Here is a 19,146-nt window from a genome sequence, read left to right as displayed (position 1 = left end):
ATAAATATCCAAATTTAGTGATGTGACAAATGAAATCAAGTATGAAAGGCTTTTGTTTTATGAGTACCTATATGTTTCTAATTATATTTATCAATAGATTATAGAAGTATTATTTGGTTCGATTTTTTTTGTAATGAAATTTTTGGTCACAAATATTGATATTTTCTTATTTGAGTATATAATAATAATTTTTTTTTTTATCTTGAGTGATAAATAGATTATAAGTTTTTATCTGAGTCCTGTGATTATTTTCTTCTCTTAAATGGATGATTGATCTTTAATTTTACAATTTTACATATAGACTTGCACTACTAAAAAATTATTAAATAAAAAATTAATTTTAAAGACAAAGATAATTAAATTAAATATTATTTTAAAAATTAAAAAATTATTAATATTAAAAATATTTTTTAATATTAATAAATAATGTCTAAATTAATATCTAATTAGCTACCAAAATTTTAATTATTAATTTTAAAATTTAAATAATTAGTAATAAAACTTTGACAATTAATTAATTTAAAAAATTATTTATTAGTAATAAAAATTACTTTATATATAATTGATCCGATCGGTCATCGGTAGTCGATGACGTCAGCAGCAGAGAACCACGTGGACCACTCGCAGGGTGACACGTGGACCAGGTGACAGATAGATCAGGGGGAACGTGATCGGTTGCCAGTAACCAAGTGACCACCGACAGATCAGGCGGCAGAGAAGTCAGGGGACAGATCACCCAGAACGGTGATCGGTGGTCAGTAACCAAGTGGCCACCAACAGACCAGTTCCCAGATGAACGCCTGGGGGCAGAACGCGAGAAGCAATAGAGCACTGATCAGTCATCGGCTGCATGGTCATCGGGGTCTCGTGTTACACGCAGTTAAACTGGGACTGAGGTTCCCAGCGAGAGCGTTACGCATGGACCTCGCATGAGCACATCTCAGGGAATCGTGCACGAGAGTGGCCTGAGGGAGCTAGTAAGCCGGTCAGTGATTGGTGATTCCCTCAACCCATTACGTGCGTGACACCGTGAAGGGTAAGCCGTCTACGCAGAGAGCAACGCTTGGTGAGTGTGCCTAGACCAGCCACACCTGGCGTTCTCCTGAGAGTATGCGATTTACCCAGATGGAAGAAATATGCTAAGTTACTCCGCAAGGGAATAACTTAGCGCACAAAGAGAAGCGCTAGAGCCCTTCAAGTAGTGACACGTGTGTGGTTAGATGTGAGTCGCATGCCTCCACGTGTCATCATCTGAGAAGGGCGCGATCCAGATAAAGGTGCACTCCGTACCGCTAAAGGTACAGACAAGCGCAGCCAAGCGCAGAGACGCGCAGACACTCACACTCTACTGATTCTGGAGGTACGTTGTCGCAGAAAAGCATAACAGGGTTCTGGCACATGCCAGAAAGCATAACAGAATTCTGTTAGGCCCAGATACAGGCAGTGGCATAAAACAGAATCATAGAGAAAAAAGAGAGGGGGAGTTTTTACACACACTACTAGTTTTTCTCATTGATGGTTCTGTGATCTAACTTGATCGTCGGAGTGCAAACGGCCGCTAGAGGCGCCGTATGTGTGTTTTGCAGGTCGCGTTTGGAGATCCCAGAGAAGGTTCTGAGGGTGATTTTGCAGATAACACAGTCGCGTAGACGGGGCAGAGAGTGCTACGAAGCGATTCCTCCACGTTCTAGTTGTCGGCAGGATCAATAATAATTTTTTTCATTTATAATCAATATAATATTTAACTATTTTTTTCTATAAAATTAATTTTTATTTAATATTTTTTCCGTAAAATTAATTTTATTTAATATTTTTAGTGACACGTGTAGCTATTTGCTTTTGAGACAGATAAAAACAACTTCCTTTTCGGTATGATATTTTCCTAGAATAACTGAAAAGAACCAAGATTTTTTATTCAAGTTAATAGCATATTCAAACAAAAGTCAAGAAATCTTCCTTGTGTGGTCATCCCTTAATCACTTATATATAAAAAACTTTGGATTTATTAAATACTTAAGATAAAATAAAACAATATTTTATAACATACTCATGATAAAAAGAGTAAAAATAATATTATGATATTATTATTATTATTAATTATGAAAAAGAGATGTGGAAAAAGATGCTTAACTAGTGATTGTAGTTAAGTCCACTCTAAAGTCTTGGCCCCCATTAATGTTTTATAGACATATCATGGATTAATTGAAAATGATGTATTTGTTGGTAAAGCATTATAAAAAGAGAAGAGAAGGTGTTGGGAAAATGTGGAAGAAAAATGAAAGTAACAGAAGAATAGTGAGAGCATGGCAATGGAGTGAGTGAAATTGGAAGAAAATAAAGAAGAGAGAAGAGAACTCAAACAACAAATTAAAGGAAATCCTCTCCTAATAAGGTAATAACACTGCCTTCAACTTTTATCATTTCTTCTCTTTAACTCTAATTATCTATTTTCTCCTATTTTAAACATATTTTTAATGAATATAAGCTCAAAGTTGATTGGGTATTATTGAGAAAGTGAGATTATTTTAAGAAATGAAATGAAATTAATTGTTATTTTTAATGTGGAAAAGATTACTTTAATTATGAAATGAAAGTTAGAATGTAAAAGTGAGCTAATTTGATATGCGTTGTTTTATCACAAGTAGAACTGAAAACGAGGCAATTCAATTTAGTTTATTTTTTTTTTGTGTGAAATAACAAATTTGTAACTCAGTTTGATCGTAGTTGATGAATTGGTGGGTTGATTCATTTAAACACGTATATTTTCTCACTTATTTTATATATTTATTAAGTATAATTAAAGTGGATTTAGTCAACATATCTATTTTAATTATGTAATTTACGGGTTTTTATTATGATGAGGTTATTTTTTTTTTTTTTTTTTAGGAGAGGATTTACGACTAAAGTGGATTTTTTTAATTATTTTTTTTATTGTGAATAACTAAAGTGGATTTACAACTTCTGCGTTTTCATACTGAAGTCGTGCCAACTTGACACGACTTCTGCCACGTTATAATTTTTTTTTTTTAAGTAGTCCAATAATCCTGATTTCGAACTGGATTAAATTGGACCTCATAAGCCTTTAAAATATTGTGCAGACTGTATTATGACAATTTCTCCCTCCACCATATCAATTTCAGCATGCACCCAATCAGCTATAGAAAATGACAAAAATATCCCTTCTAAATGACGAAAATAACCTTACACAAAAATGGGAAAAATTATTTTTGAAACTTTTATCTGAAATATTTTAGATTTCAATTTTCGGAACATATTTTTGAATTCTGAAATTTTTTTATCCAGAATGTATTTTTAGTTTTGTGTTCAGAATTTTTTTTCCAGCATGTATTTTTTTATTTCTCAATTTTAATTATTATTTTGGATTTTTTAATTTGAAATAAGGGTAGTTTTGGAAATTTAAAAAATTGATATGGTGGAGGTTAAAATTGATATGGTGCAGGAGGGTAGTTTTGGAAATTTAAAAAATTGATATGGTGCAGGAAGAATTTGCCTTGTATTATTGGTCTACTTACACGGGACCAAATTTCTTACTTGACCCCATCATGCGTCGACATCAATCAGGAAGACCTAACACTCAACGCATTCGTAACGAAATGGATGATTCAATTCCAAATAAGCCAAAAAAATGTTCATATTGTAGAACGGAAGGTCACAATAGAAGCAATTGTTCGCACTAACAAGCTTAATAATAAAATTCAATTCAAGTTTGATTATTAATTTCCTCATTTTCTTTATCTATGTATTTATTCATTCATAACACTCTTAGAACATTCATTTTTCTTTATCCATGTATTTATTCATTCAATTCAAACATGATTCATACACGATTATCCAATTTTTTGTTCCTTAAAACTAACACTCTTAGAAAATTATGTATCAAATTAATTTTTAACATTAAATAACTTACTACCCAATATATAAACAATAAAATAAAAAAAATAAAAAATTATGACGTGGCAGAAGTCATGCCAAGTTAACACGACTTCAGTATGACAGGGCAGAAGTCGTGCCAACTTGGCACGACTTCAGTATGACATGGCAGAGTCGTGTCTAATTGGGACGATTTGTGCATATGAAGTCGTGCCGAATTGGCACGACTTGCCTAAATTTGTAATTTTTTTTAAACGGACCCCATTTTAGTAAAAAAAATAAAAAATAACCCTATCATAGTTAAAAATCCACAATTTACAATAAGAGCTTCACATATTTCATCAAGGATTAATCACAATTAGAAAGTAATATTACAAAAATAGATAGTAAGACAACAATAGTTATAAAATAATAAAGAATATTTTTTTATAAAAGTTTTTATGTTAGACATCATAATGCAATTTCTCAGCTAGATTCACACCTCAAATATCAACAATCATCTGTCATATATAAAAAAAGATATTATTAAAAAATAAAATACACAAAATATGGGGGAATTAGACCAAAACTCATATGTTAACTAAAATGATACATAAATAGACTATACCTATTCACAAAGAACTCTAAAAACAAAATAGATAGAAGCCTATTATATCAATGAAATGATTCTTTATGAATAAATCATAAGTTAGTTATCTTATCCGCACACAAATTCTCCTCACGAAAGATATGAGTAATCCTAAACCTGATTTTTCTATAGTAATTAATATAAGTATTTCATCAATTATGAAACATCCACTAATGATAAAGAATATTTAAATATGTTTTCATTTTTCTGATTGAGTGTAGGTTTGTTTGTTATATGAATAACCATTACAAGTAGTTCATAGAAAAACATCTGGATTCAATGATTAAAATTAAAAACTAAAAAGATGAATTTTAAATTTGAAGAACAAAAAACTAAAATGATATTTTTAGGCTACAAAATTCCAAACCAAACAGCCTCTTAAGATCCACAAACTTGCCAACTTTGAGGTTCTTCTAAAGTTTCAAACTTGAGGCTTGCTTTCAGCTGGTTTTTATATTTTTAAATGACAATATGTCACAGTTTTCATGCATTTTTTGGTAGGGGTTAATTCTGCTTTGTTACAAGAAAATTTAGGCCAATGTCAGTGTTTTTGAATGAAGGACTAGAATGAAACTCATTCCTTACAATGCTTCAGTACTTCTTTCATTCACCCTTTCCATTTGTTATCTTTCCAGGATATTCTCTGATGCCGACTCTAAGAATTCATGGATATGCCTTTGGTGTTTTGTGTTGTTTTATCATCCTCACAGAAGCTTCACAAACAGACCCTTCAGAAGGTGAATTTGTTAAGCCATACAAAACTGTGAAACTTTCTGTTTCACTTTTTCCTTTCTGGCTTGTGATTTTAGATTCTGTACTAGTGAACTTGGATTGAAGTTTCTGTCCAAGCTGGAAAATGGGAGGGATTTGTAATCATGATAATGATATGTTTCAGTGTAATATGCTACACTGCTACAAACATATCGTTTCATCTTTCTTTGTCTTCTGTTTCCATGTAATTTGCTTTGGCATATAGAACTTTTAACCTTAGTAGTTGACCTGTATTTGTAGTAAATGCACTGATAGACATCAAGAAAAGTTTGATTGATCCTAAGAACAATCTGAGGAACTGGAATTCGGGTGACCCGTGTATGGCAAACTGGACTGGAATTTATTGTTCTGATAGGGAGGAGGCTGATGGTTACTTCCATGTTCAAAAGCTGTATACATTATTTATCCTTCTACTTTCTTTACCTCTTCCCAATTTCAATTTCTTTTATTTAGATATTATATAAGGAAGAGTTAATGTGCTAGGGATTAATATATTCTAATTATTTTCTGTTATTCCACTTTGATGAAGCTACTTAATGACTATGAATCTCTCGGGAAGTTTAGCACCCCAGCTTGGTCAGCTATCTCATCTTAAGATACTGTGAGTTGTGTAATGCTATAAATTGTTGCATGGAAAGGAAAATAACAGTATCAGAAAAAAGGTATTGTCATATGACATGCTAAAATCCTCATTGTTTTATGCTTGAAGGTCTTTTATGTGGAACAGTTTGACAAGCACAATACCGAAGGAAATTGGAAATATCTTGTCATTGGAACTCTTGTAAGAACATTACCTAAAGCAGAAAAACTACTAGTACAGTTCCTCATCAAGTTTTTATTTTTTAATACTTGTTTAACAGATGGATCTTATTTGCTGTAGTGTGTATGCAGAATAAAATTTAGACTTCTTTTGATATTGATGTGCTATAAATAAACATAATGTATTTCTCTGAGGCTAGATCGTAGTTCAGATCAAAGTCTAATTAATTTCCTGAGTATACCTGGAAATTTTTTGGTGAAATAAAAGCTTCTATGTGGGGGAAATTTCTGATGTTCTGCTTTCTGAATGTCAGTGTTAATGACTGAACAGTAGTGCTCATGCTAGTGCTCCTTAGTTATTTTTGGTATATTGTCTATGTAGGCTCCTAAGTGGGAATAAGTTATCTGGTAGTTTGCCAGATGAACTTGGCAAACTTTCGAATTTGAATAGACTCCAAGTTGATGAAAATCAATTGTCAGGAACTATTCCAAAGTCATTTGGCAACATGGTCAAAGTTAAACATCTGTAAGTGGGGCTATAAACCAAATGCACCGTCATCTCATCTATGAGCTAGATTTCTTACGTGTACTTTTATCTGCTTCATTTGAATTTTGCAGCCACATGAATAACAACTCCTTCTATGGTCAACTTCCTTCCACACTTTCAAATCTGTCTAATCTTGTGCATTTGTGAGTATTGAAGCCAAATTTATTACATTTTGATTGTTGTTTAGAACTTCCATTGTATCTTTGGAAGCATGTTGGAATGAATGACCTTTACAAGTTTTCGTTTTCTCCTTTTCGAAATGACTTTTCAGGCTTGTGGACAACAATAACTTATCTGGTTACCTTCCATCAGATTTCTATGTGTTACAATGGTTAAGAATACTGTATGTTCTGCTTCCACCTTGTTTAGATTGTAGCATTTATTACTTGTATTACTGTAGTTGACATGCATTGCTTAATATGTTGTGTAGCATAAGTAAACATGTTTAAACAAGAAGATTAATATGTAGTCTTTTATGTATTCTACGAACATTTTGGACGTAAGTTGGTAATTTTAAGGACTAGTAAGTGTTTGATGTTTGACGATAATCCTGTTAAGAATTGAAGTGTAGTGAAGTGAGTTAGAATTCCCATATAGGTAGAAATGAATAATATATAAGAAGAAAGACTTACAAACCTATAAGGTGATATCGCAATCTCTTATATAAGTTTTTTTATGGTTCATTGGTATCAAAAGTCCTAGATAAATCCTTCAGTATATATATGTTGGAGATCTTGTGTCAATTATGAAACAAATTTCCTTCAAACAAATGTCTTACAAAAAATAAAGTCTCCAAAAATAGAGAAGGATATCAAAATCCAAATAATGTAATTATGTATTCTTTCATGTGTACTACTTGGCTAGAAAAAGGATTTTACCTACAATTTATGATTTTGGTATTGACTTTTTTCTGATGCAGCCAACTTGATAACAATAATTTCAATGGGCATGAAATTCCTTCAACCTATGAAAACTTCTCCGCTCTAACGAAACTGTAAGTACTTTTAAGATAGGCACTTATCTTTTTGTTTTAAATTTAATATAGCATGTTACAGATATTTTTACTGACCATTTTTTAGTTAATTCAAGAACACACTTGTGATTATTTTTGTTATTTTAGCTAATTCCTTTTTCTGTCTGACTCAACAGAAGTCTGAGAAACTGCAGTCTGCAAGGAACTATTCCTGATTTCAGTTCAATAACCAACCTTATCTATTTGTAAGTTAAAATATCACTTGTGGATTTGTTCTCTCTCTCTCTCTATATATATTGTATTTAATGAGAAAGAAATAATTTACTACACATGTTTTAGTTATCAACTAATTTGATTGGTTCATGTTTTAGAGACCTTAGCTGGAATCAGTTTACTGGAACTATACCATCAAATAGACTTGCAGACAATATGACTACTATGTATGTAAATATTCAATTTTTGTTTGTAAATTTTGTATCTATGTTGGTTTCCTTTCATCACAATGTTTATTTAGCTTAATCCTAGCCAATTAGCGTGAACATATTTGAGTTTGATGTAGTAATTTTCTTGCTATTGCAGTGATCTATCCAATAATTTTCTCGAAGGACCAATTCCTCTAAGCTTCATATACCCTAGGCTTCAAAAACTGTGAGAAGATATATACCTGTCCATCTGTTTTTCACATCATACTTATTTAATTATTTCATATCAACATCTTGAAATATCTTAAATATAACTCTCTATTGAAGAAGCAATTGTTGCCATCTCTTGAATTTAGTGAAACTCGTGTCTAAGTGAAATTTATTGCGCATTGGGTTGATGTTTTTGTTTCATTGTTAAACACAGGTCACTTGAGAACAATTCTCTAAATGGATCAATCCCTGCTAGCATATGGCAGGACATGGCATTCATTACTAAAGATAAACTTAAAATGTAACTTCTGAATCCAGATTACTACTACAATCTCAAGGAATATTAAGTTTTTGCATCAAATTAAATAATTTTGCCAAGGAATTTACTATTGATGGAGTGTATTTTTTATTGTGTTGTTTTCAAAGTAAATTCATTTTGTTCTTCCTTTCTGTTTGCAGTAATCTCGAAAATAACTCCCTAGTCAACGTTTTGGGAAATCTGAACCCCCCAGCAAATGTTACCTTGAGGTTTTCTCAATACATACGCTCAGTCTTTTGTTGTTCTGATTGTGTTCAAAATATCACACATCTATGCTTCATTTTTAGTTCAAGTGTTTCACTTTTAGTATGAAAATAATTGACACAATCATGTGCTGCCACTAGATTTAATAAGAAAGAAATTAAAATGCTTGTGTTTAGTGTTATATAAGAAGCACAAGCACTTCTATATAATAGTCTTGTCTTGTTGTAGCCATGTCGGATGCTACATGTGTTTTCCAGATATCTCGTATCAGTTATTTCTTTTTTCCTTGAAGGCTTTCTGGCAATCCAATCTGCAAGAATTTTGACATAGAAAATATTGGTCAATATTGTGAACCTGGTGGAGATGAAGATGAAGATGAAATAGTCCAAAACCCAAAAGATCCATCAACTGTCTGTCTATTTCAAGATTGCCAAGTAGATAAGTCCTATGAATTATATGTACCCTCTTTCCCAATTCCTTGCTATTGTGCAGCTCCTCTGTTAGTTGGATACAGGCTGAAAAGTCCAAGTTTTTCATACTTTGCTCCCTATTTTGTGATGTTTGCATTATATATAACTGATTCCTTAAACTTAGAACACTATCAGATATCAATATCTTCTTGGGAAGATGGAAACCGTATCACCATGTATTTAAAACTATTCCCTTCGTATGATTCCCACTTAGATATGTTCAACGAAAGTGATGTCTATCGCATTAAAACCAAATTTACATCATGGGAATTTCCTCCCAATCATTTCTTTGGACCATATGAACTCCTGAACTTCACTCTTGTTGGACCTTATGCAACTAGTAAGTTTCCTAATCTCAACATTTTATTATTGTATGTTATATGAGTAGCAAATCTGTGGCATGTGTTGATTACACTATTATCATTGCAACACATCAAATATGCTTGTTTTATACATTTCTATGGAAAAGTTTTCTTTTGCTACTTGTAAGTTATTGCCAATTTAACATGCATAATTCTGTGAGATTTCACTATAAATTCTCTATAAATCATCGTTACTAAAAAAATTGCTATAAATTCTCTATATTTTACCTACCACTGATAATTGCAAATCTGGTTTGATCAAAGGCTTTGTTAGAAAATATCAATCTTTGTTTTAATGGTATATACCTTATGTTTGTGACGTTTGGAGCACGAACTGTACTTTGGTTATAGATCTCTCCTTTTAGTTAAGCTCTGTTATTAGAATTGATTAGCCTTAGCTGAGTTTCTCTAATTTAAACTTTCCTTTTATAGCTATTGGTTCAAACGGGAGTACACTTAATTCAGTCATATTGCTTGCTGCTTTATTATCAGCTGTTGCCAGTATTTTAGCAACATCTGCTGTGATCATTTTCCTGCTTTATAGAAGACATGGAAAATATCAGCACATGAGTTCAAGGAAACATAAGTGTAAGTATTCTAACTTCTAAGTCTTTATGCTAGTGTCATTTTGGATTTCTTTGAAGAATGGGATTTAAATGCCTATTTATTTTTGCAGCCCCTAATGTACATATTAAAATAGACAGTGTGAAAGAATTTAGTTTCATAGAACTGGCTATTGCTACGAACAATTTTAGCAGCTCAACTATAGTTGGCAAAGGAGGTTATGGGGCTGTCCATAAAGGCATTTTATCTGGTGAAACACTTGTGGCTATTAAACGAGCAGCAGAAGGTTCCTTACAAGGCCAAAAGGAGTTTTTGACTGAGATTGAACTTTTATCAAGGTTACACCATCGAAATCTTGTCTCACTGATTGGATACTGTAATGAAGAAGAGGAGCAGGTATATATCATATCATATCATATTGCTAGTAACTACACTTTTGTTATCTGTATCATCGTTAATTTAAGCAAGTCTTGTTGAAGAATTCAAATGTGAGAAAGAATTTGTTGTGCATGAATCTGAATAAAATGCCTTCATCTAACTATCAGAGCAGTTGTGTTAAGATATAGAAATTTTCTATCAGTTTCTCGTTTGTCTCCTTTAGTCTGTTTAAACCATTTCGTATGCTTCTTCTTTATATTTATCTGGTTTGGTGTGTCTGTTCTGTTTCCTCACAGGTAAGATGAAGTCGTCACTAACAGTTTACAATTGGTAATAATGATATTGTTCTAATATATTCTTTCTGATGGTTCAGATGCTGGTTTATGAATTCATGCCCAATGGCACCCTAAGGGACTGGATTTCTGGTATGAAATTGTTGGATTTTTCTGTATTATAGTAATTCTGCCTATGGAAATAAAAATACATATCTACCACCTTGTTTTGTTTAGTGAATATCATCTTTTTTTCTTTATGTTTTCTGCTCACTAGTTTTAATTTGCATAGAAACTATATGCTAAAGCAATTTTAATATCTTCTTGGTAAATGTTTAGGGTTTGTGTAATAAGTTTAAAATAGCTTCTGTAATCTGAACTCTGTTGTATTGACACAACTGGTGAGATTTTTTGTAGGGTTGTTATGTGTCTACATGAATGCTTTTTAAAATACTTATCTTTTGCTACTAATATTTGAGGCAGTCATGTTGAACAAAGGAAATCATGTTAGGTAGTCAATACTGAAGTTAATAATTTTTTTGTCATTCTATCTTTATTAGTAGAAACCAAAAAGATAGAAGTGAAAAAGTGTCATAAAGGAAAGACAAAGGATAGTATAATAATTCAGCACCATGATTTTGAATTGGTGGTGTTTTCAATGATGCTTAAAAGCTATGATTCAAAGTTAACAGATACTATACTGTGGCAGGTAAAAGTGAAAAAGCCAAGGAAAGACAAAATTTTGGTATGGGATTGAAAATTGCATTGGGTGCAGCCAAAGGCATACTATATCTTCATACAGAGGCTAACCCTCCTATATTCCACCGAGATATTAAAGCCAGCAACATACTTCTAGACTCTGAATTTACAGCTAAAGTGGCTGATTTTGGACTTTCACTGCTTGCACCAGAAGGATCTGGTACTAAACTGTCAACTGTTGTGAAGGGAACACCAGTAAGTTTGTCAAAGAAAACTTGGAATGATTTCAATTTCAATATTGAAGACCTGAATTTACATTGAGAAATTTCTGATTTAAATAAATATTTCAATTGATACAATGCAATTTTGACTATTTTATTATGAGATTTTCTTGCTTGGCTTGTTATATCCTACTCTTCTAGTTAATAATCTCATGTACGAGCCACTCCATAATAGTCAAATTCCACTTACCATTTAATTTTAGATGTAGTGTAGTTAAAATTTGTCTTATCATTAAATCGTATACTTGGTGCTGCTGCAATTTGTGTCCTTTCTTACCTGACACTGAAAATCAATACTATCTGAAATATAACGATTACTTTGTAATTTGCCTGCAGGGTTACCTTGACCCAGAATATGTATTGACTCAGAAGTTTACTGACAAAAGTGATATCTATGGTCTAGGAATTGTGTTTCTGGAGCTTTTAACAGGCATGCAGCCAATCTCACGTGGGAAACACATTGTTAATGAGGTACTCTTTCTATTACTTTTTCTGTCTGCCATATCTGTTCACCTAATCACTGAAAATATTGCATGAGACTTATAATGAAAAGTTTGAGTAAACAATGTATGCATTGACAGCAGAACACATTTTTATAATGATATCTAATTACAAATACGTATGATGAGGTTTTTCTTTTTGCAATAATCTTCACAAAAGTCATACCAACAATGCATACAAATTAAACTGAATTTACTTTTGTGCTAGTTCAATGTGTAGAAACATGTCACATTTGAATTCTCATATATCTGATTTATTTCCATTCCATGTAGAAAGAAGTACTAGATAAACAAACCAACATCATTAATGGTACCTAATTTGGTGTCAGGTTAATGCGGCTTGTCGATCTGGCATGATATATTCCGTTATAGAGAGCAGAATGGGGTTATATCCATCACATTGCTTGGACAAGTTTTTATCTCTGGCCCTCAGATGTTGCCAAGAAAAACCAGAGGAGAGGCCATCAATGGTAGACGTGGTGAGGGAACTAGAAGATATTGCTGCAATGCCATCAAGAAGTCATGAAGCTAGTTTCCCAGATGTTAGCATAGATAACTCAGGTGAAATGGCATCCTCATCATCTTTAGGATCTAATGCAGCAAGGGAGGATCAATACAAGTACGTGCATGTGTCAGGAAGTAATCTTGTCAGTGGTGTCATTCCCACCGTTGTTCCTCGCTAATAATGTGCTATGCTATTCTAGTCTCCTTCACACACTTCAAAATATGTAATTATACAGTTTAATGCCAGCAAGTTTGGGTGTAAGCTATACAATTTCAGTGTGTTTTGCCGAACAGTGAAAGCCTTTGTTTTCCATTATGTAGCTCAAACCCTAGACATGACACACACATACTTCGACACGCGTAATCTCCAAAATATAAGATATGGAGACATAGATCTATATATTATATTATTATAAATTAAATAAATTGACAATCAAGATTTTTGTGAACAAATATGGCTAGATTTTTTTCTTTGTGGCAAAGAGATGTTTCCCATGGCTGGTTTAAAAAGATTTGTTCCTTATTTCTATAATCATAATCGAAACTTATACAATAAATTTGAGATTTTAGAGGATCATTGGATCTGTCCTTTTTAAAATTATGTTGGAATCGTGATAAAATTGTTAGATATTCAAAAAATATTTTTTTTATTGGACACTTCACTATGTATCCTACGAGTGTTGTAATCGTGTTAGTGTCTTATATATGTGTCCACACCATTTAAGAGGAGAGGAGTGTCCGAATTTCATATTACAAGTTTCCATGTCATCACATGAACACTTTATCTAGTATTAGCTGAAAGCAATGTACTTCCTCTGTGAAATCAAGAAGCTTTCGATGTACAAGCCAGGTTGGAGGTTCCAAGCCTTCCAATTTTGGATGCACTGGAACTTCTGTTGTGTTGACTTCTGCAAGGAAAATGATGTTCAAGTCGATAAGGCAAGGGGATTTTGTATAAACTAGCTTTATTAAACTTCTATCAGATTAGTCATTCCAATTACAAACGATATGTGAAGAATTAAAAGGGTGATTAGTGTCATACTGAAGTGATGGAAAGTTGTAATTTATATGTGTGCTTATGTTTAATTGTGGTTTGTGTCTTAGTTTTTTTAGTGCATCTCAAAAGAGGAGTTTTTGCTAAGAGTTCCTTATTAATATATAATTACAAATATGAGTTGTATAATAAGATTGAAGAAAGTTTATTTTACAAGTAACTTTTTTTCAATTTTAAAAAACTCATGTTTATAAAATTTATGTTGAAATTTAAGTAGTATGTTAAGTAAACTAATAATTGATACTTGAAGCAACATTATTTACTATAACTAGAACTTTTGTTCACAACATAATAACAAAACTTATATGACCTTATACAATTATTTTTCTATTAGTAAGAAACATATACAGAAAAATCAGATTTCTATGCAGAATTATAGAGTTTTCATCAAGATTGAAGTTATTATCTAGATGTGAGTTTAAGTATAAGAAGAAAATTGAGTAACATATAAAAAAAATCACAAATTCATTACTTTAAAATTTTAGGTTGGAGATAGTGGTTATATCCTTTATCTCTTATATGAGTTATCTCATTGTTTATGGGTCCAAAGGGTTACATATTGTGTGTAAATTGTTATCTTCTTACCCTATTTCTATTCTTTACACAACTTTTCTCCACTTATTTTCCACAAGGGTAATATATTGTGTGTAAATTGCTATCTTCTTACCCTATTTCTTTTCTTTACACAACGTTCTCCACTTCTTTTTTTCTTATTCTTTTCTCAATCAAAGATAATAAAATTTTATTTTAATCCCATTCCATTTGAACAAAAGTGATTAAGAAGAGAAGCTTCATAAAAGATGGTCAATTAAGTTCCAACAGAAACTAATAATTTAGAGATCAATAGAGATATATGTAAAGAGATATTGACATGGATACTGATACAACACAAACACGAACATAGAAATATGAATAATTTCTAAAATGTAGGATATGATACATGAATCTATATATTATATAATTATGAATTATATACATTGACAATAAATATTTATGTGCACAAGACATGTTTAAGTTCTTTTTAGCATAAATATATTTTTTCATGGCTGGTTCAAAATGATTAATTTCTCATTTTTATAATCATACTAAAAATTTATACAATAAATTTGAGTTTTTATAAAATTAATGTATTTCTCCTTTTTAAAATTGTATTAAAATCGTGTTAGAATTGTCAGAAATTCAACAAATAGTTTTTGAATTGGACATTTCACCAATACTTGTCTTACGAGTGTCATATGAGTATCAGTGTCCGATACGTGTTTATTTCTGTTGCTACACAAAAATGTAGTCGGACAATAAAATCAACAAAAAAGAGTGTGTGTTTAGTGATTGGAAAGTGTAAATAGTAAATGAAAAACCAATCGTAAGGCCCAAATTTGAGAGGGGAAGAAGAAGTACACGAAAATGTGGCTGGCAAGGGAGATACACATACCATCATCATCATCATCATATCATCATCTACATACATGCATCATCAGTCATCAAGTAATAACTATGTGAGTGTTGTGTTGTGTTGAATTGGGTGGACGAGACTGAAACGACAAGGAACGCATCAGCTCTCTCACATTCTCAGAATGCTAACCCTCAATCACAATGCTATTTCTTCTTCGTCGGTTCTCTTTCTTTATCTCCCACCTCGTACTCCTGTTTTTTTGTTCACTTTTATTGTCATGATTATATATTTCTGTATGTTTTGTTTCAGGTTCTCAACTGTTCCATTTCATGCCAATTATGCACTCTCTACTCCAACTCAATTTTTATTTTCTTCCAATCTTAATTACTCCTTTGCTACAACAGGTGGATACACTCTCACTGTCTTTGTTCTTCCCTTGTCTCAATTTTATTATCATAATTTATTTACTGTAAAGATTTCTATGTTGGCTGCAGCAACCAGAAAGCTCAAGTCTTTTCAGCTCAAGGCTGGATTTTGGGAATCAATTAAATCTGGGTACCTTCAGTTTTCATTCTTCATTTTGGTAATGAAAGGAAAACAAAAAGGGCACTAGCCCCTATACTTGTATTGTACAAAATCTTATACACATTCGCAGGAAATTGGCCACTTTGTGCCTTAATTTCGTAAATTTTAATGTTTTGTTTGAGAAATGCTTTTATTTCACTTTTATTTTTCCAGAGTTTTGTATAGCAAACAATCAAATTATCTTTTTTGTGTTTTTTGCTTTAACTTTTTCTTGTATAAACTTCAGAAAACAGGAGACAAATTAGAAAATGTTTTCTCCAAAACCTATCGATCTTTTACGGCTTTGTGTGGATTTGATTCCCTTTATCTTGAAGAAATAATCACGTAGTTTTGTCTGCTTCGTGAGAGAGCTTTTGAAAATGAGCTATTGGTTATCTAAATATATAAGTATTATTAAATATGTTGCACTTTGTTGCTTTGGGAGTTATAATTTTTGCAAATTTTATATGTTTGTGTTCCCTGCTATTTAATTCTAACTCTAAGATTGCTAACACATCCCAGTGTACATACGATGGTTAGTGTATCTCTTATCTTAAAAATACCCTTGACATAATGATTTTGTTTTCTCGTCCAGGTTGATGAAGAATAACTCAATGCAAGTCATTGATCCACCCTCTATAGATGAAGAAGATGAAGAACCTCTGCCTCAAGAGTTTGTCCTTGTGGAAAAGACCGAACCTGATGGAACAATTGAGCAAATAGTATTCTCTTCAGGTGGAGATATTGATGTTTATGATCTTCAGGCCCTCTGTGACAAGGTGTGCATCTAATGTGTCTTTAAGTTGTGTGTTGATTTTTCTAATTTCTATTGTAAGGCAGTGATATGTGTGCATGCTAGCTTTGAAGTCACTTCTCTACAGTCATCAATGCACTGAAATCATGTTAGTTTTTAAGTTACTTTAGTTTGTCAACACTAGGACTTTCTTACGAGTCACCACAGTAGTTTCCTTTAATTTATTTTCCTTAATACACCTCCAGGGAGTGCATTTTTTAACATCATAATTTACAAATTCAGTGTCTAATTTTTATCACTGAATGTTTAGTGCTCAGACTTTGTTATTTTATCATGCTCACGCCCCGGCAAAATGAATTTTATCACTTTAACAGGTAGGGTGGCCACGCAGACCACTGTCAAAATTAGCTGCGGCTTTGAAAAATAGCTATATAGTGGCCTCACTTCATTCTATAAGAAAGTCTCCTGGATCAGGTAAAAATAGTATGGCATCTTGTTGTGCCCTTTGTCTAAATCAATTAGTTTGCTGGTTAAGCTTTTTCTAAACCTATTTGATGAACATCTTAGTGTACTTGGCGAAGTTATTTAACAGAGGGGGATGAACAGAAGAGATTAATTGGCATGGCCCGTGCTACGTCTGACCATGCCTTCAATGCCACAATTTGGGATGTTCTAGTTGATCCTAGTTACCAGGTATTTTCTGTCACCAAACATGGATTTTGAATAAAGTGGAATATTATATGCAAATTCTCAAGTTCATGTATAATATATTTTAGTCTAATGTAGAAATCATGGTAAATATTGAATTGGCATCCTTTCTTCTTTTGTAGGCTGCATGTGTTACTTGATACATTATTCAGTGTTCATTTTTACTTACTATGCAAAATTCCCAAAATATTCAGCTATAGAATGAGATAGTTAATGCTTGAATCTCTAATTTTATTGGAAGAATTGTAAAATGCGTATGGTACTGCATTCGAGCATTCTGCATCAATGTCTGTTCCAATGTAAGCTTAAACCATGGCTACAGGGTCCATTTGAATAAACAACTTAGTTAAGGTCTTTTTGAAGAAGTGCACGTTGTATAATATAAGTTGTTTTCGTAATCAAAGGAAAATTAGAGTTAAACTAAGCTATCCTGTAGAGCTTATTGAAATAATCTGAAATAAGCTTATGAGCCTGTCATACGCTATTTTAAAGTCCTCCCAAACACAACACAAGTACTAATGTTATAAGATAAGTCCAAATTAGTTGTACATAAGCTCTTCCAAACGGCCTTTATCTTTGGGCTAGAGTACTGCTTATTGATGTTGTTTTTATTGTATAGGGCCAAGGTCTTGGTAAAGCTCTTATAGAGAAACTGATTAGAGCTCTTCTGCAAAGGGACATTGGCAACATAACTCTGTTTGCAGATAGTCAAGGTACACAAATATTGACATCCTTTATGTATAGTATCATTCATGTTAATTACAAGATGTTGTGCAAAGTCTCAAAGCTGGTCTGTCTATCAAAAGTGCTTTGTTATTTTGTGGGCTTGTGTCATGCTTTCCATGGTTTGTTTTAAGTGGATACAAAGCAATGCCATAAATTTAAAGGGCTACACTATAGAGCCGTCATCTGGGAATATTCTTACACATTTAACTTTCTTGACAATATTCTTCTTTTACTGTATCATTGCCTCTAGCCTTGACCAATGCTATTCTTATATTCAGTGCCTAATTCCCTTCTAGTTGGGAATGTAGTTTGGTATTGTTTGGCAGCTTGGAGTCTCAATAATTGCTTTTTTGTCCATTGAATGCAGTTGTGGAATTTTATCGCAATTTAGGCTTTGAAGCTGACCCTGAGGGCATAAAAGGCATGTTTTGGTACCCGAATCACTAATTGCAACCCCCACAAAGCTTGCTTTTTCTGATGTTAACGTTTCAATTTGCAACCACAAAGTATATAAAAGAGAAGCAGTGGCAAATTTACCTATTACTTGTACCATTAAGGTGCAAAGATTGGACACCAATCCTGTGATTGATTATTGCGTTAGGTGTTAGCAAGTTTTTTTTTTAAAGTTTTACTACTTTTGATTATAGTATGTGTATGTCTGCTTTATATTTTAAAAAACTGAAAACCATCACTCATTATCACTTAGTGATTGTGATTTTTTTTACTTTTTATGTTTGTTCATTTTGGATGAATTGTATTGTATAAAGATAGTAGTTTTCTTCTGTTGTTTGGATGTTGAGTTTAATACACGGGTACTGTTAATGAAATTTTTTACTCAGTTTACTAGTCTTTTAGTTACCTCTTAACATCTTAACTAGTTAAAAATCACAAGTAAAATGGCTTTTTAAAGTGGTTTTTTTTGTTATAAAAGTAAACAGATCTTTGTATTAAGGTTTGAAATAATTAGATAACATGAACGTCTTATCTCATTAAGTGAGGTCAGTTAATGGATTACTAAACAGTGGAGTTAAACCAAAGCTTTAGAAATATTATGAAGATTTCCTCCGAAGTCTTCTCCTTTGCAACCTCATAGCTTATAAAATTACTAAAGTGTCATTTTTGTGTTTGTAAGAGTTGGGAAGGTGTTAGGATATGTCCATTGGTATACAGGTCAATCTAAGTTAACCTAAAAT

At 32.3% G+C, this 19,146-nt stretch overlaps 2 protein-coding genes across 4 annotated transcripts; both read left to right on the top strand.

Annotated features, from left to right (window-relative positions):
- The first annotated feature begins 2,257 nt into the window (after positions 1-2,257).
- LOC137826330 (probable LRR receptor-like serine/threonine-protein kinase At1g06840) lies at positions 2,258-13,067 on the top strand. Its single transcript, XM_068632260.1, has 21 exons — positions 2,258-2,392; positions 5,155-5,256; positions 5,531-5,681; positions 5,820-5,891; positions 6,000-6,071; positions 6,432-6,575; positions 6,668-6,739; positions 6,868-6,939; positions 7,516-7,590; positions 7,746-7,814; positions 7,941-8,009; positions 8,149-8,217; positions 8,416-8,502; positions 8,661-8,729; positions 9,017-9,534; positions 9,989-10,144; positions 10,233-10,516; positions 10,872-10,923; positions 11,480-11,724; positions 12,087-12,221; positions 12,580-13,067. The coding sequence occupies exons 2-21, from the start codon at positions 5,166-5,168 to the stop codon at positions 12,931-12,933; spliced, it is 2,856 nt and encodes a 951-aa protein (XP_068488361.1). The 5' UTR covers positions 2,258-2,392; positions 5,155-5,165; the 3' UTR covers positions 12,934-13,067.
- Positions 13,068-15,225: 2,158 nt separating this feature from the next.
- On the top strand, positions 15,226-18,791 carry LOC137825868 (probable acetyltransferase TAP2). Of its 3 annotated transcripts, none has more exons than XM_068631661.1 (8): positions 15,226-15,417; positions 15,511-15,605; positions 15,696-15,756; positions 16,361-16,544; positions 16,894-16,993; positions 17,112-17,212; positions 17,847-17,940; positions 18,321-18,791. In XM_068631661.1, the coding sequence occupies exons 1-8, from the start codon at positions 15,383-15,385 to the stop codon at positions 18,398-18,400; spliced, it is 750 nt and encodes a 249-aa protein (XP_068487762.1). In that variant the 5' UTR covers positions 15,226-15,382; the 3' UTR covers positions 18,401-18,791. The 3 variants fall into 3 exon arrangements, with proteins under 3 accessions (XP_068487762.1, XP_068487761.1, XP_068487763.1); XM_068631662.1 differs by having other exon boundaries at positions 15,258-15,417; positions 15,677-15,756; XM_068631660.1 differs by having other exon boundaries at positions 15,251-15,417; positions 15,511-15,756.
- Positions 18,792-19,146: the final 355 nt, after the last annotated feature.

The sequence above is a fragment of the Phaseolus vulgaris genome, chromosome 8 (genome assembly GCF_000499845.2).
Source record: "Phaseolus vulgaris cultivar G19833 chromosome 8, P. vulgaris v2.0, whole genome shotgun sequence".
Taxonomy (NCBI): Eukaryota; Viridiplantae; Streptophyta; class Magnoliopsida; order Fabales; family Fabaceae; genus Phaseolus; species Phaseolus vulgaris.
Note: the sequence above shows the minus strand (reverse complement) of the source record. Positions and strands in the feature narration are given on the sequence as shown.

Coding starts and splice junctions, on each gene's coding strand:
- LOC137826330 (XM_068632260.1), top strand. CDS start 5,166: ATGCCGACTCTAAGAATTCATGGATATGCCTTTGGTGTTTTGTGTTGT. Junction 5,892..5,999: donor CTATCTCATCTTAAGATACT/GTGAGTTGTGTA, acceptor TTATGCTTGAAG/GTCTTTTATGTGGAACAGTT. Junction 8,010..8,148: donor GCAGACAATATGACTACTAT/GTATGTAAATAT, acceptor TTGCTATTGCAG/TGATCTATCCAATAATTTTC.
- LOC137825868 (XM_068631660.1), top strand. CDS start 15,383: ATGCTAACCCTCAATCACAATGCTATTTCTTCTTC. Junction 15,757..16,360: donor TGGGAATCAATTAAATCTGG/GTACCTTCAGTT, acceptor TTTCTCGTCCAG/GTTGATGAAGAATAACTCAA. Junction 17,941..18,320: donor TCTGTTTGCAGATAGTCAAG/GTACACAAATAT, acceptor CATTGAATGCAG/TTGTGGAATTTTATCGCAAT.